This window comes from Zosterops lateralis, assembly GCF_965231275.1.
Source record: "Zosterops lateralis genome assembly, chromosome: 1".
NCBI lineage: Eukaryota > Metazoa > Chordata > Aves > Passeriformes > Zosteropidae > Zosterops > Zosterops lateralis.
In genome coordinates this window covers 10,932,192-10,947,607 of record NC_139762.1, presented here as the reverse complement: position 1 = coordinate 10,947,607, position 15,416 = coordinate 10,932,192, and the positions used below count along the sequence as shown (strand labels likewise).

The following is a 15,416-nucleotide window of genomic DNA, read 5'->3' as shown; positions in this document are numbered from 1 at the left end:
AAATTGAGAGAATATATTGTTTTCCCAACTTTTCTGAAGACGAATTCTAAAACATCTGTGTCTTCTGACAGCTTGGGAACACATATGTATTACTGCTAAAATAGCCACTTTAAACATTGTCACTCAACCCAGGAATTGCCATGTGGTGTGAAAATTGGTCAAAACATAAAAATTCAAATTAACAAAACATAATATTTCAAGTAGTGAGAAACAGTTAGAAGATGAACTGGTATAATAGAAAAGCAGTTCTTGTTTGACATACTCATTAGTAATTTGAAGGAGGTGAATGAAATGCAAATTGAATATACTTGCAGGAATTAAACTAGACAACTTGAAATAGGATATAGCAGCAACATGTGCAAAAGCCTTGAAAAAAGCAATAAAAGTGCAAGGATGCAAGTCAGGAGAGGGATGTGGAAACCAGGTACTGGAAAATTATTGGCAAACATACAATCAATATAATATCATACATATAGTATAAATCATAGAGACAATAGAAAAATGCAACTGTCATGCAGCAGTGAGATTTCAGGAGGCATTTAAGGTTCTGCACCAGCTACTTGTTTACACAGAAGATGTTTTATTGAATTCAAATCTTAGTGCTCAATGGTAGCCCCTCAAACCAAAATCTTTACCTTTTTTTTTTTTTTAATCTAATATTTCGACTATGAGAGCTAAAATTAAAGTCCTAATATTTAGATACTGAGTATTCTGGGCATAAAAATGTCACACAACATGCTCTGCAGTATGGGGTATGATTATATGAGGTTGTCCTCAAAGTTACATTAACTAATATTTTAGGGAAGGTGGCAAAATAGCTTTCCTAGACTGAGTCCTAAGTTTTCTTTTTTATGTTTTCCTGTGAAGATGATGCTAGAGGAGTAGGTAGAAACTGTCTTTGGTGCGAGTTTGGTGCCCACATGTTCACTGCTGAATGGATTTCCATTATGGATCCAACTAAGTATTTGTTCCTGTGGAGTTTTTTTTCTGTATTTTAATATGCACAGGCACATCTCTCTCTGTAGATATGCATTTATTTGGGGCAGCTTTGAATATTCTAGAGTAGGTTTAAATGATAAAGATACCTGAGAAAATACTGAATAATTTGTTAACAGGTATCAAATTGCTATGCTTAAAAATGCACTGAAATGAGGAAGCTTATTTAAAAATAGCAAAACCATGTCACCTCTTATTTCCTTACTGAAAGATCTTGCATGCTTCCACAGTTTGTTTTGATTTTATGTTCAAATTTAAATGTTCCATTTTTATTCCATGCTAATGATATATTAGCAGGTTCTATAAAAAAAGAAACAATTTGCTTAACATTTTGAAATCGACTGTAAGTGCCTGATACAAAATCCTTGTTTTATTCTACGTTAGATCTTAGTGTTCTTTACTGCTCTTGCCATTATTTATGGGGGATCAGACTGATAAATGTAACTGTCTTGGTTTCAGCTGGGATAGAGTTAATTTTCTTCCTAGTAGCTGGTACGGGGCTGTGTTTTGATTTTAGTGTGAGAATAATGTTGGTAACACACTGGTGTTTTCGCTGTTGCTAAGCAGTGCTTACCCAAAGTCAAGGACTTTTCAGCTTCCCATGCCTTGGCAGGGAGCAGGAGCACGAGGATCTGGGAGAGAGCACAGCCTGGACAGCTGACCTCACCTGGCCAGAGGGATATTCCCCACCACAGAGTGTCACGTCCAGTAAATGAACTGGGAGGAGTTGGCTGGCAGGTGTCTGCTGCTGCTCAGGGATGGGCTGGGCATCAGTCAGGGGCTGCTGAGCAGTGGAGTTGGGCATCGCTTGTCTTGTTATCCCAAGCCAGGTTTTACCTTCTTCCCAGTTCTCCTCCCCACCCCATGGCAGGGGGAGGAGGGAGGGAGGGGTTGTGTGGGGTTTTGTTGCCTCTGAGGTTAAAGCATGACAATGATAATGTCTGAACAAAATCTTCATATGTTGTTATGACATCCAAGTGTAGATCTAAACCTTTATTACACACTTCCAGGCCTTTTCTGTAAGTAAACTAACTACTGCTAACCTTCAAGATCAAGTTTTAGGTTCATCGTAGGTATTCAGGTAAGTATCTTTTTCTCTCTTTTATGTTTCTGTGGAGCTCACGGCAGTATGACATGCAAACAGCAAAAAAAGCAAGCTTGATTTGACCATGCTAGAAACACACATCAAGGTGTGTTAACCAAACTCAAGCCTCACTACAGTCTTTCCTTGACATGCCTTGACATCTTCTATCTAGACTGAACAAGCTGGAGATGCTTCCTAGCTGTTGTCAGAAAGTATTAAACTCTGTGTCAGCATTATTAATATACAGTAATATGTCTGGTGAATGTAAAGCACAGAAATGTGTCCACTTTATTTAAAATAATGACTGAATCAGTTAATACAGCTCTGTCCGATCTTAGTGTGAATTGGCCCTGGATTTATTAGATCACACAAAAGCCCCACTGTATACAAGTTACAGGCTGTGTGACTTCAATGTGTAGTGTCATAGGAAGAGAAATTCATGGGGAGAAAGATCCTTAGGGCTGATAAATGTAGTGACACTGTTGCAGCTTGTGCCTTTAGTAGCAGCATCATCCATGGAAGAAGCATCCCCCCTTTGCCCAGATTCCTGCAGTGTTCACATCAGCCTGGATGTGCAGCAGAAACAGCACCCCAGACAAGTGGAGTGAGGGCAGAGTGACTCCAGCAGTGCCTGTAGAGAACAGAGGCATTGCTGCTGTCTGGGCAGTGGGTCATTGCTCTGGAATTATGGAGGGCATGTAGTGAGTCTAAGTTGAATCCTTGCCTCTCACCAAAATCTTAGTAATAATAACACAAGGCAGACTTCTACCAATGTGTTTTCTTTTGCCTGTAAGTCATGCTAAATTTATTTATGTTGTGCTGGATTTTTCATTATTATTTTTCTATGAGGTGTGATTAAGGGACCAGAGTTCCTTAAAAATAAGTGCAAAATCTTCCATTGACTTCAAGTGAGGACTAAGAATGAATATTAGCTGATATTCTCTTTTGTAGAGCACAGAGGGAATTTGCTTTAATTGCAGAATATTCACCAAACTGCTAAATTCCAGTACAGAATGAGTGTTCACATTCACAGATACATCTGCTGACACACGTTTACACAGGGAAATGTGGAAGTTTGTGCATTTATAAAGTTGTCATCTCTCCCACTATGGTTAGGGAACTTTGAATGAAAAGACATTCTGAATGGCATAATTAAAATTAATGATGCCAGTATTACTAAGAGATACTTATGGCAATGCTGATCTGGTTGGGGTTTTTTGGGTTTGTTGTTTTTTTTGTTTTTTTTTTTTGGGGGGGGTGGTGTTTAGGCTCAAAGAGAATTGAAGGAAAAATGTCAGAAAAATAATATAATTTATTAGTTGTATAAAGATTATTAAATACCATGAGGACTACCAATTTTATTACATATCTTTTTAGGAAATTCTATTCTTCTCTACATACATGATTTTAAAATGTGTAGAAGTGTTCTATAAGAGAAATTTTCCACAACATGTAATCCATCTCTTTATCTCAGTTTATATTTATTCTTGGATAAGTCCAAGGTTTTAAAAATGTCTACTGCCTTGTTGAAGTTAATTTTGCAGAAGGAAAGAACTAGGGTTTCTTACTCTGTTTCTATTTGCATTTGCTCATTTCAGTGTTTCTGAGGCACTGAACTCATTTGCTAGGCCCAGTTCTTATTTTATATTGTACAGTTTAAGATTTACTGAAATGTTCTTTGAGTATGACTATTCAAATATTATTAAATATTCAAATAATGACACATGGATCATGAAAATTTAAGATCAAAAATTTAAAATTTAAATTTTAATGGAGTTGTGAGTAATTATATCTGTGGAGAGAAACTTTTGCATGCAGTATGACAGGATTATATTAGCCCACGGAATAAACAAAATGAAGAGTTGGGATGATAATGGCCATATATTCCTTAGCAATGATAAATTACATTTCTTAGTAAATGAATAAAAAGTTGAGGAGTTTTCTTTTACATTAAAGGTGATTTATGGTCAACAGCAAAACTCCTTTCGGCAAAGAATCAAGCCCTTAACTTTATGCAGTTTCCTCCTTCAGCACTGAAGTACCTTCTCACCCCTAGAGGTCCTTCCAAACCAAGGCTGAGGTTGAGAGATCTACAGGGTGACTGTCAGCTTTGCCTAGGAAGTGTCTCTGCTCTTCTGTTCTATTTTGTAAATAAACAGAAGAATTCTGTCTCCTGAACTTAGTAATAAGAACACAAAAATAAATTTAAAGAAAACAGTAGCAGAAACAGGTGTCTTTTCTAAGAAAACAAAACAAAAGTGTGCCTAAAAATAGATTTTGCAAAAAAATTATTGAAGACAAATCAGGCAAACATGTATTAATCCAATTTTATTTTATGTGTGGTGGTTTGTGACCTTTCAAAACTTATTCATATTAAGCGGCCACAAATAAAAAAAAAAATAAAAATAAATAAAATAAAAAAAAAAAAAAAAAAAAAAAAAAATAAAAAAAAAAAAAAAAAAAAAAGGAAACATTTTAGGATTAGCTCTTTAGAAAACATTTACACTTCCTGTAATAATTTCTATGATTTTTTTTTTTGAAAATCATAAACCACTGATTATTTTCTGCGCCTAACCACCTATTGGCTTAGGTTTAGTGGTTGTAATTTTAATATTTTCCTCAGAAGTTCAAAAATAAATAGTTGGATTTCAGTTTTGGAATCAGCATTGCTTAAATAATCCTGTGAACATTTTGCAGAGGCCAGCTGTTCTTACTGTGCTGCAAAAATACTGATTTTGTTACACCTGCAGAACAGTTCATGTAATTTCAATTTCATAATGGCATTTCAATTTCGTGTGTATGGCTTGAATCAGTTTTTCCTTTGAAAAGAGCTATAAAATCTGAAGGGGTTTTGATGTTTCTTCTGTGTTAAAATATGTTGAAAATATAATTTCTGAAAATCTCCTTTGGTCAATCCATGCCTTTGTTGCAGCAATTTTATTCCTGCCAATCTTGCACATTCATATATTAAGTTTAGAGGTTAAAGCTAAATGTTACTTGAGACCTGGGTTCACACAGAGTAGTAATAAATAAATAAAATATCCCATTTGGTGTAAAATACATTGGGGTTTTGTGCTATCAGATTTGGCATTGCTTTGCCTGTTTCTTTTGCACTAATATAATACGAAGAGTTTGTTTCTAAAGGGTACTAGCTAAAATCCAGATGAGTGACAAATATTTAATAGCTGTGACTGAGTCAATATTAGTCTAATGAATTTCCTGGTTTTCAATTGCCACAGCACAACATGGAATTTAATTCTTTGTCTTTATAGAGTTTATGTGTATATTTAACTGACATATGATTTGAGAACACCATTTACTTTGTTGTTGTTGTTGTTGCTGAGTCACTAGGAGTTTTAGAGAACTTATAGGCAAATAAAGACACATCTGTTTTATGTTCACAAAGGAAATGTAAGGAGCAGTGTGATTGCATCATCTTTAGTGCCGAGTCTGATAGAGTGCTTCATGCTAATAATCGAAAGCATTCTAATCATCTAAATACTTTTTGGAAAGTCAAAACACATAAATTTGAATAATTGTAATTTTTGATGTAATGGATTAAAAATAGGTATGTGTTTACTTACCTTTGCAACAGTTTGAGGAGCAGGGTTAATTTTTGATCAGTAGAATATTTTGTAGCATCTAAGATTTCTGTCAACTATAAAACTAAACCATTAAAATGTCTGAGAAAATGGAAAAAGTGTTCTTTTCTGCCTTTTCAAGAGTAGAATACGGGATAATTATCATCATATGATAAAATAATTTCAACTGGGTAATTATTTCTTATTTTCTCATGCTTAGCTTGAACAAAATGACCATGGTCATTATTAAAGTAATGTCCAAGTACTCTTGGCTGATTAACTTCAATCCTGACATGCTTCCATGCAGCTAATTTCACATCCATCTGTTTGGCAAAGGAATGGCCAGCAGAGAGACTCAGTCCTGCTGATACTGACAGCTGGAAAAGTACATGGGGCTCTTCTTTTGATTTTAGTCAGACTCTTTGTTGTAGGGGTCATGTGTGTGTACAAAATGCCAGAAACATTACATGGAAGAGTGTGTTTTTTTCTGGCAGAAGACAACCTCCTCTGTTCTCCCTAGTGGGGTGAAATGACAGAGTCACTTCGCGTGCAGCAGCCTGACAGTTTCTGTCAAGCTCAGAGTACATGCCCAGAGGATGAATTCAAGGCACTGTAACAGCAGTGTGGCTGGACAACTGATTTGTTAGTAAGTTCATGCAGGGTTTCCACCTTTTTTTCCTTCATTTAGGGATTCCGAAACCAGATAGGTCCAATTTCAAGCGTCTCAGTCAGTAGAGTTTTCCTGAAATCAAATCTGGACAGAATTTTCAAAATGATGTGGAATGATGATAAATTAAACCAGTCCAGCTTTCTTGTTGGGCATGTCTCAATCATCCCAATGCAGTTTGAACAGCTACTTTCTTTATATCAAAGTACAAAAGACTCTCTTATTCTACAATCTATCTAATGGTCAAAATATATAACAACATAACACTTGCTATGAATTCACTTAAGATCCATGGCAATTACTTCCCATATTTTTCCACTTTAACCATATCTACAACAATGCAGTTGCAAGAGTCTTCATTGCATTTTGCCTTTTCCACATCTGTATAACATTTGCAAAGGGAGTGTTCAGCTAATTTCACCATGAATTGGGATTGCTAAAATAACCTACTTTCTTGGCCTTTTGAATACTATAAAAATAAATACACTAAGTGATTTGAGATTCCTTTGGCTATGTTAGTTTACTTAAAAGTGTTGCTTCCTTGTTACTTTTTACAAGCATCCTTTGAGAAGGCAAATGATAACCATGTGCACTAAATATTGAAATTCTGTCTCTTACATGTAGCATGTTGTATGTCGTTTTAAAATCTTTAATTTCCTAATGTAATATTATGTTTTAATATTTTCTTTAGCTTGAGTGAAACTAATGTCAGTCTAATGACTGTTGTAGGCATAAATGGAGAAGTAGTTTAATTCTGAAAATATTTAGCCCTATTTTCCTTGATGTTGTTATTCAGAATAGGTCTTAATGTAGTGTGTAGCTGGTTAGTTTATATGCAGTTAATTAGCATACTATGCATTTCAGCCTGCTTTTCCTCTGTTGAAGAATCTTCTTTCCAAGTTTTAGCAAGTAACTTTACTAAAGAAAGGGTTGTTTGGGTCACCATTTATAAAGTATTTGAACATTTAGAATAGGAAATTAATGGGACTTAAGCATGTCTTTAAATTCATGGATAACTGCATTATAAAGTACTCTAGAGCAGAAGGACTGAGGGAAATTATCTCTTTTAGAGATAATCCGTTCTTTCAAACTGACTTACTCTTACCAGTTTGATTGTGTTCATGGAAATTGATGAATCAGATATTTATTTGACCTCATTGACATGGTATAATCAACTGGAATGGTACCAGATTGTGTGTCTAAGTTTTGAGTTCCTGGGGCTGAATTTTCTACTGAAGTCAATTGTCTTGAAGTGTTGCCTTGCAAAATGTGTTGGAATAGAGATATAACATTCTCATCATGTACTGTAGAGCAAAGAATGAAAATCATGCTATAGCTTTCAGAGCTATTTAATGGACAATTACATCATTTCACAGACAATTTGACATATCAGTAAGTAGTTTCTGCATATATATTTTTCTGTGCAGGTCAACTTCTATGTGAGGGTGAAAGCAATTTATACCCTTGGACACAGCGTATCTCTGATTGCTCTTACAACAGGAAGTATAATTCTTTGCCTTTTCAGGTATGTGTTTTTCATGAGTAAATATTAACAATGAGAAGACATCTTTAACTGTTTGATTGTTCAGCTTTTCAGAAAATGCATTGAATTTACACTTTTTGCAGTTAAATAGCTGACAGTAATGTAATGCTGACTAGATTTTTTGCTAGCACTGATCATATTAACAATTTTCAAAGTATTTTACAAAGTTACAGGCATTACAGCCCATGTAAGGAAGAACAGTAATTTAGGAATGATTACATAAAGTCTTTTCTATTTGGTTAATAAAATCAACACCTTGAATTGCTATTGAGAATTAGTTGGATGCTGAGCTCACCACTGGACAAGAGTGCAGCCATATTTTGCAGAAGATTCTGAGTGGTTTCCAGGGGTACTGTAATCAAAGGCAATCACTAATTTGTCCAGCTGGAGATGTAAATCACAGAATCACTGAATCACCAAGGTTGAAAGAGACCTTCAAGATGATCTACTCCCACCATCAACCCAGCACTGCCATAATCACCCCTAAACCATATTCCCCAATGCTGCATCCAAACACCTTTTGAGCACTTCCAAAGACAGTTGACTCCACTGCCTCCCTGAGCAACTCATTCCAATGCCTGACCACTCTTTCAGTGAAAGTTTTTGGTCTAATATCTAATCTGAACTCCCCTGGTGCAACTGAAGGCCATTTCTTCATCTTTTAACTTGAATCATGGCAGAAAGGACCAGCCCCCATCTTGCTGCACCCTCCTTCCAGGTAGTTGTAGAGAGTGATGAGGTCTCTCCTGAGCCTCCTTTTCTCCAGACAAAACAGCCCCAGTTCCCCCAGCTTCTCTGCACAAGACATGTTTTCTAGACCCTTCACCAGTTTCATGGCCCTTGTCTGGACACCCTCCAGCAGCAAAATGTAATTTTTGAAACGAACGGCCCTGAACTGAACACGGTGCTCAAGGCAAAAACCTCACTGTTTCCAAGCACAGTGGTAAAGGTATGGATAATTGTGCTGGGTCTGCAATGTTTTTGTTAGGCAGTGTTAGGAAAGGCCTTACTGCCTGCTGGTTTTGCCTGATTTCTACGACTTTTGTTAAGACTGAAGGCAATCTTCAACTAGTAAAATAACTTCTAAAGTGGTTTTATCAGTATTGCAGTTTTTCTCAGTCCCTCCACCTTCATGCCTTTATGTATCACTTCCAACTATCTAACAGAATAGCCTTTATATTCTCCATTATGAACTTCACACAGGACCAAGACAGCCAAGAAAGTGCATCTCACAGTTTTGGTAGAAAGGAAGTACAAATAATATGTAGATAACAGCAAGTTGTTTGTCAGAGCCTAATTCCTCTCGAAATGTTCCTATGGCAAGTTCTGTAAGCTTTTCAGTCTGCCATCAAATTTTCTCAATATCTAAATATTCAGAGACCATTCAGAGCAGACACATACCCCATAATTATGTTTGGAATACTTTTTAAAAAATGAATTGAGGCAGTCATAGTTATATTCCTTCTACCAGCAAATGCTCCAGGCAGATCCCAATGCAGAATGCAGATTACTGCAATTTCAAAACTGCTAAACCTAAAACCACATTCAATACTGAGAATTACAGAGATCTGAATGTCAGTCATCACCAGAAGTCAGGTGTAACAGATTGAGCATTAAAGAGGTGTACACAAAACTTTCAACTTCAATTTAAATATCCAACTAGAGATATTTTTTCCAGTCTTCCAGTTGAGTCAGGGAGAAGACTGACTTTTTTTCAGGAGGCAGTGTATGTTCTTCTAAGCCCTCCTTCAAGAAGAATCTTTCTCTATTATTTTCAGGGAGTGCTGGGGCCTCCCAACATAGTGAGTTGAATTAGGAATTGATTTCTTGCCCACTAAATCCAAAATATTAGTTTGACAGCCTTGTATTAATCCGACTTTTATTATTTGAGCTACTAAATAGGATGAATAACTAATCATCTACATGAGTTATTCAAGAAAAATAGTTTCCTCCTATTTGCAGCTTGCATGTATCTCTGAATTCCACAGGAACATGTGATGCAGTCCAACATAATAGTGCTATTTTTGCAAAGGGTGTGCATGGCCGCAGCAATCACTGCATTTTTGACAACTGTTTAAAATTCAGCCTGGTATTATGTCCTTTGCCAAATTCAGGGCTATCAAGGTCTTTATTTCTTTACGCTCACTGTAACTATCCTTGCTTCAATAGTTTCAGAATGGATTATATATGTTTGGTAAAAATCACAACTGGAAGAATACTTGAAAGTTGCCACTGCACACTGCCATTACACTACTGCATCTTTCACTGCTCATGCTTGCTAAAATGCCTTGGCTTCTGGTCTGTTTCCAGGTGCAGCTCATGGTGCTGTTTGTGACCACAAAAACCTTTTAGCAGTTTGGTTTCTAGGGATTTTCCATAAAAATAATCTTTTAAATAGGAAAATCTTGAAGGGACTGTATTTTAAGGGAAAGGTCCTCAACTTATAGCTTGCTACCCCTGAGTACTCATTCTCTTACTTGGAATATTTATTCTGTCATTTGTTTGTAAGGCTTTCACATGGCTGCCAGACTAAAGAGAAGCTTTGCATTCATTGGATAGAAAGGATAGGTAATCAAATGTTCTGAATGCATTTTTAATTGCTCCTGCTTACACCAATATCATAGGATCAAAAGTCACTATACAAATACAGGAGTTAAATTAAAGAATGAAACCAGAAAATAATAGGTGAGAGCACATCTGAAATATATCTAGGATAATCAAAGTTGAATTTGCAAGAAAAACTCTGAAATGAGTGCACACACAGAAGGATACAATAACTTATGTTTATTGTCAGCTTATGTTAAAATGTGAGAGAAATACCACTGGGATCTTTTAGTCTGAGATACTGAACAGAAGTAAGAGATGAAAGAAAACAGCAAAGCAGCCCTGACAAAATGACAGAAAAGGAAAGGATATGCTCTTACTCAAGGTTCATATTGCTAAGATATGTCCACAGAGTAATAGAAGTCTGTTCAATAGTTTCTGCATCATAATCTAAAATGCCTGTTTTTAAATCTCTTTTCAGAAAACTTCATTGTACTCGGAACTACATCCATCTGAACTTGTTCCTCTCTTTCATTCTAAGAGCAATCTCTGTTTTAGTCAAGGATGATATTCTCTATTCCAGCTCCAACACAGCTCACTGTCCAGAGGATCAAACCTCATGGGTAATAAACCTCATTTGCTACCTGGTGTAACACTATTTTGTCACTGAATTTTCCTCCCTGATCCTTTTAAATATTTAGGAGTACCAAGATTTCAGTGTAGACAATTCTGAAGAGAATATAATGACTAGGAGAATGGTGTGTTAGATGTACCCAGATAAAGAAGGCTGCAGCACAAGCAGGAGACCTTAATATTGTTTGCATGTCCATGAAGGACAACTTGTCATCAGCCAAGACAAATCATAACCAGATACAGCTCAGAATAAATATGGCCACTGCATTAATCAGCTGGGAGAGTTGCAGACAAACAGGAGTGCCCTCAGCTGGGAGTGATTAAAGGCAGCTGCTCTGGAAGTGTTCCAGCAGCCTTATCAGGGGTCCAGGAATTGGACTGATATCAGCAAAGGGAGGGAAATAACTCAGGAAATTAAATATTTGCAGGTGTTGTCTTCATTAACTCCTCTGTTCTTCCTGGCTGTGACAGAGGTGTTATCATCTGCATTCTTGGCAAGCTAATACATTTACTGCATTTTCATGCACAGGGTTTAAAAAAATTCCCAAGTCTTGCTGTTAAAAGACTGACCTCTGTATGATTTGCCCCATTCTCTGCCTTGTTTCAGTCAAAAATCCCTTCTAATTTTAATTAACTACAGTTTAAGCTTGTGAGAAAAAAATGGAAGAAGATATTTTTGTCTTGATGAAGCCATATTGTCCCAAAATGTGAAGTTCTTAGCAGTGACTACCAAGCTTTGTATAGAAATTAATAATCTGGGATATTCCTATTGGTGGAAAACAGGAACTGAGTTAGTAGACCCCAGTTAGACAAAGTAGATCATAGTCAGATTGCCAGGGGTAATCAGAAGTTCTTAGGTCCTTGAAAGACTGTTCAGTGGACTTTCAAGATACTACTTAGTTTCTGCAATTTCATTTATCCTCCAGTTTTTCTTGGCTACAAAGACTTATACTTTCCTATTTAAGCATGTCAAATTTTGTGGAGTGCTGGCTAATTTCTGTTGCATTGTATGTGGGATTATCTGGCACCAGCCTGACAAGGCTGTCCTGTCTTGCACTGGCTCGGTGTTGCCTTTCTTCACACGTAACAGCACGTGGGGTTTGCCTCTTTTGTCGTGTGTGTGATGTTCCACAGTTCTGCTGCACTCACAGAGGTCTAAAACACTCAGTTCCCAAGGCTTTGTAAGCACGTCCTGGCTCTGGATCACATGGAGAATTAATTTTGGCTAATTTTACTGATAGATACCTTCACTGTTCAGCATCTGCAAATACAGCTGATATAGAATTACCTGCAGGAGGAGGGGAAAATACTTTGATGCAGGATTATGATATGTGAATTGAGAATGCAATACAAGAGAATATTGGAATTTATAAAGGATTACAAAATTTTCACAGCTAATCTGATTCTAAGGAGTCATAAAAATAAAAGCAAATTTCGACTTGCTTGAAAATTTAAACTTTTCACACATTTTGAAATGCCAAATTTTATCTGTCTTATATTTTTGGCCCATTGCTGATCTGCAGTGGATATCCCAAAGTCCAGAGGTAAGATCAGTCTTACCAAAGTTTGCTATCTTTCAAACTTTGGTTGTAGGCAGCTAAAATCAGGTGAAATGAATTCAGACCTTTGGACTCTTCCTCAGTTTTCTGTATATGCATGTACACAGGCGTGAATGTTACTTGGGATGCACTGAGGCATCTGAGACATCATAGGGGGCTAATGGATACAAAGAAATATCCCTGAGGTGGTCTGTGCCTTTTTGGCTTAGCAGCTGGTCACTACATCTCACTTCTTAATAAACATCTATGTTTAAAGAGAGGAATCAATCACTGAAAGTGAGTAAGGTACCTTCTTAGGTATCTGGTGTACTTGGAATTTTAACAGAAAAATGCAGGTATGAAGGGTATTTAGAATGGAGAAGTGAGTAAAACTGGCAGAAACTAGAGATTTTCTTTGGTCTAGTTTGTTTGGTCTGTTACATTCACCATATCATCACATTTCTCAGCACATTCTTAGTCCATATGAACATTTTCATATTCAATTCTCACATCCCAGATTCCTCCTGGGAAGAACCAAAGTAGCAGCAGCCAGCACTGTGGAACATCAGCAGCACAGACATCTGAAAATGAATTTTGAAGAGCAGCACACAGACTATAAGTATCATTTTTTGATACATGTCTATGTGTTTTGTTAACTAAGAAACTCTAAAATATTTCCTGAAGGGAAAACACTGTTTTTAAATGTCCAGCCAACTTTTCCTTCTAGTCTACTTAGTCATCCCATAAAGTTATATTTTTCACTCAGTTTCACATTTAGCTTTAAAAAAAATAATAGTTTCTTTGTTAATTTTTACTGTGTTAGGAAACCACGTGAAGTTTTAATACATTTATTAGGCTCCTAGTAGATGATAATTTAATTTTATAGCCATTCATTAACAAACTGTTTCAAAAGTGTGCATTTTTTGATAACCACCATGTTTTTCTGTATTTTTCCTATGAAGTTTTCAAAATTTCTGAGTGAATTTGCAATGAGTGCCATCTAAATTTCTGTAATAATTCACTTTCTTTTCATATACACAGTAACATTTACAATGGCGCAATTTGCTTGACTGAAGATAAAAATTTCTACTGGACCTGGTCTATTGATATGACAAAGGCAGCTAAGATTTTTGGCTGAAGTAATAAAAACATATCTTTCCTATGACAAATTTAATCCTTCTTCTCATGTTTCAGGTGGGCTGCAAGGCAATTCTGGTGTTTTTTCAGTATGGTGTTATGGCAAACTTTTACTGGCTCTTGGTAGAAGGACTTTACCTCCATATCCTCCTTGTGCTAATATTCTCCCCCAACAGACACTTCACAATCTACCTGCTGATAGGATGGGGTAAGAACTTACGTATCTTCCAATAATTGTTCTTTTTTCTGTGTGAGTGTGTTGGTCAGGTTCAGTATTTCATACCAAGTTATGAAATGTCTCTGTTGGTGACTCCTCAGACTCGCAGGTTCCCGAGCTCAGCTCCAGCACATGTTACAGCTGCTGTAGCACAGGAAAGAGCAGGCACAAAACTGCTGGAGCATCACTGCTGCCTTGATCCCTGGCACAGCTTCCACCTGTGCCATCTGCACCACACCCAGGGATTGCTCTGGTGCAAGGACTGCCACTGCAAACATATGATTCGGGTGTCCTAATTTGTGAGGAAAATTAAAGTTTAGCTGCGCAGCCATGAGCTATACTATGCAATTTTCCTTCTTGAAAAGCCCAATAATACTGTCCATCTGGTTCTAAATAAATATATTTCTTTCATTTACAGAAAGTGCTATGATATTTATATGGAACACTTTAATACTTCCAGTAATAGGTGGTCATAAAACATTTGGATATTGCTGGGAAATGGGAATAAACCAGTGTGTGGACAAGGTTCCTTATGAAATGATTTATACTTCTGTTTTATATTGCAGTCCTTGGAGGTGCATTGGGAATGCATAACTTGTATCTATTTCCTTGTAAGTCACTCTGACACCTTCCAAGAAACATAAGAAAGGCTTTTTTTTGTGTATTAGTAATTATGGCTGCATTTTTATGAGAAATAAACTTACTTCCCTGCAGTCTTTGTAATACATTGCTGATGTACACATGTAATCATGTAGCTCATCAGATGGTCCTCTCCTTCCATTCACTGAATTGTTTACTATATGCTGTGTATTTGGGGAATAACTGCTTACTAGCAGGCTGAAGGGTTTTGGTGGTTTTGTGGGGTTTGTTTGTTTGTTTGTTTGTTTTGTTTTGTTTTTTGTGGACTTCCATTTTTGTGGTCATTCTCTAAACCTCTTTGGAATTTTTCAGGAATTCCTACGATATTCATTATTACGTGGACAGTGACTCGGATCATTCTAGAGGACACTGGGTGAGTGTGTGTGGGAGAGAAGCTTAAAGCCCCCTCACGCCTGTACAATCCTTGCCTTGGATGGTGTTCTCACACAAAGGTGGTTTGCTCCTCTGGAGGGGACGACAACAGAACTGAAATTTCAGAGATGGCAACAAAAGGACGGGTGTTTGGGAGCTCTTCAGCTGTGGTTTATGCTTGATGTTTATTTGAAAAACTCACAGAGCAGGTTGTGGCTACTGTTACTCCTTGGCACCCACATCTAGAGCCATCTGCTTGGGAAATCACAGTATAAAACAGCAGTGGGGTCCTTGGGTTCAGTGCTGCAAACATATGCAGGAAAGTGCGGGGAATTCTAATTTGCCAACTAGCAACTCAGAAGATTGAACTTTGGGTACCATAAATTACATTCCCAAGAGTGAAGTGATGTAAGAGTATGCCAGTTGCATGTAGCCAGGTAAAGCTAAAGCTAACTAGAGCTAAGC

General features: G+C 36.9%; 1 protein-coding gene across 4 annotated transcripts in view; it reads left to right on the top strand.

Annotated features, from left to right (window-relative positions):
• The window catches only part of VIPR2 (vasoactive intestinal peptide receptor 2), a 50,369-nt gene that overhangs the window by 20,249 nt on the left and 14,704 nt on the right, over positions 1 to 15,416 (top strand). For all 4 annotated transcript variants that reach the window (XR_014589998.1, XR_014589999.1, XR_014590000.1 and 1 more), the window contains exons 5-8: positions 7,756 to 7,853; positions 10,897 to 11,038; positions 13,781 to 13,931; positions 14,892 to 14,952. Coding sequence is in view for 1 of the 4 variants with exons in the window: in XM_083860676.1 (XP_083716802.1) it covers positions 7,756 to 7,853; positions 10,897 to 11,038; positions 13,781 to 13,931; positions 14,892 to 14,952 (452 nt within the window). In the remaining 3 variants the exon portion in view is untranslated. The remainder of the gene's footprint in view (positions 1 to 7,755; positions 7,854 to 10,896; positions 11,039 to 13,780; positions 13,932 to 14,891; positions 14,953 to 15,416) is intronic.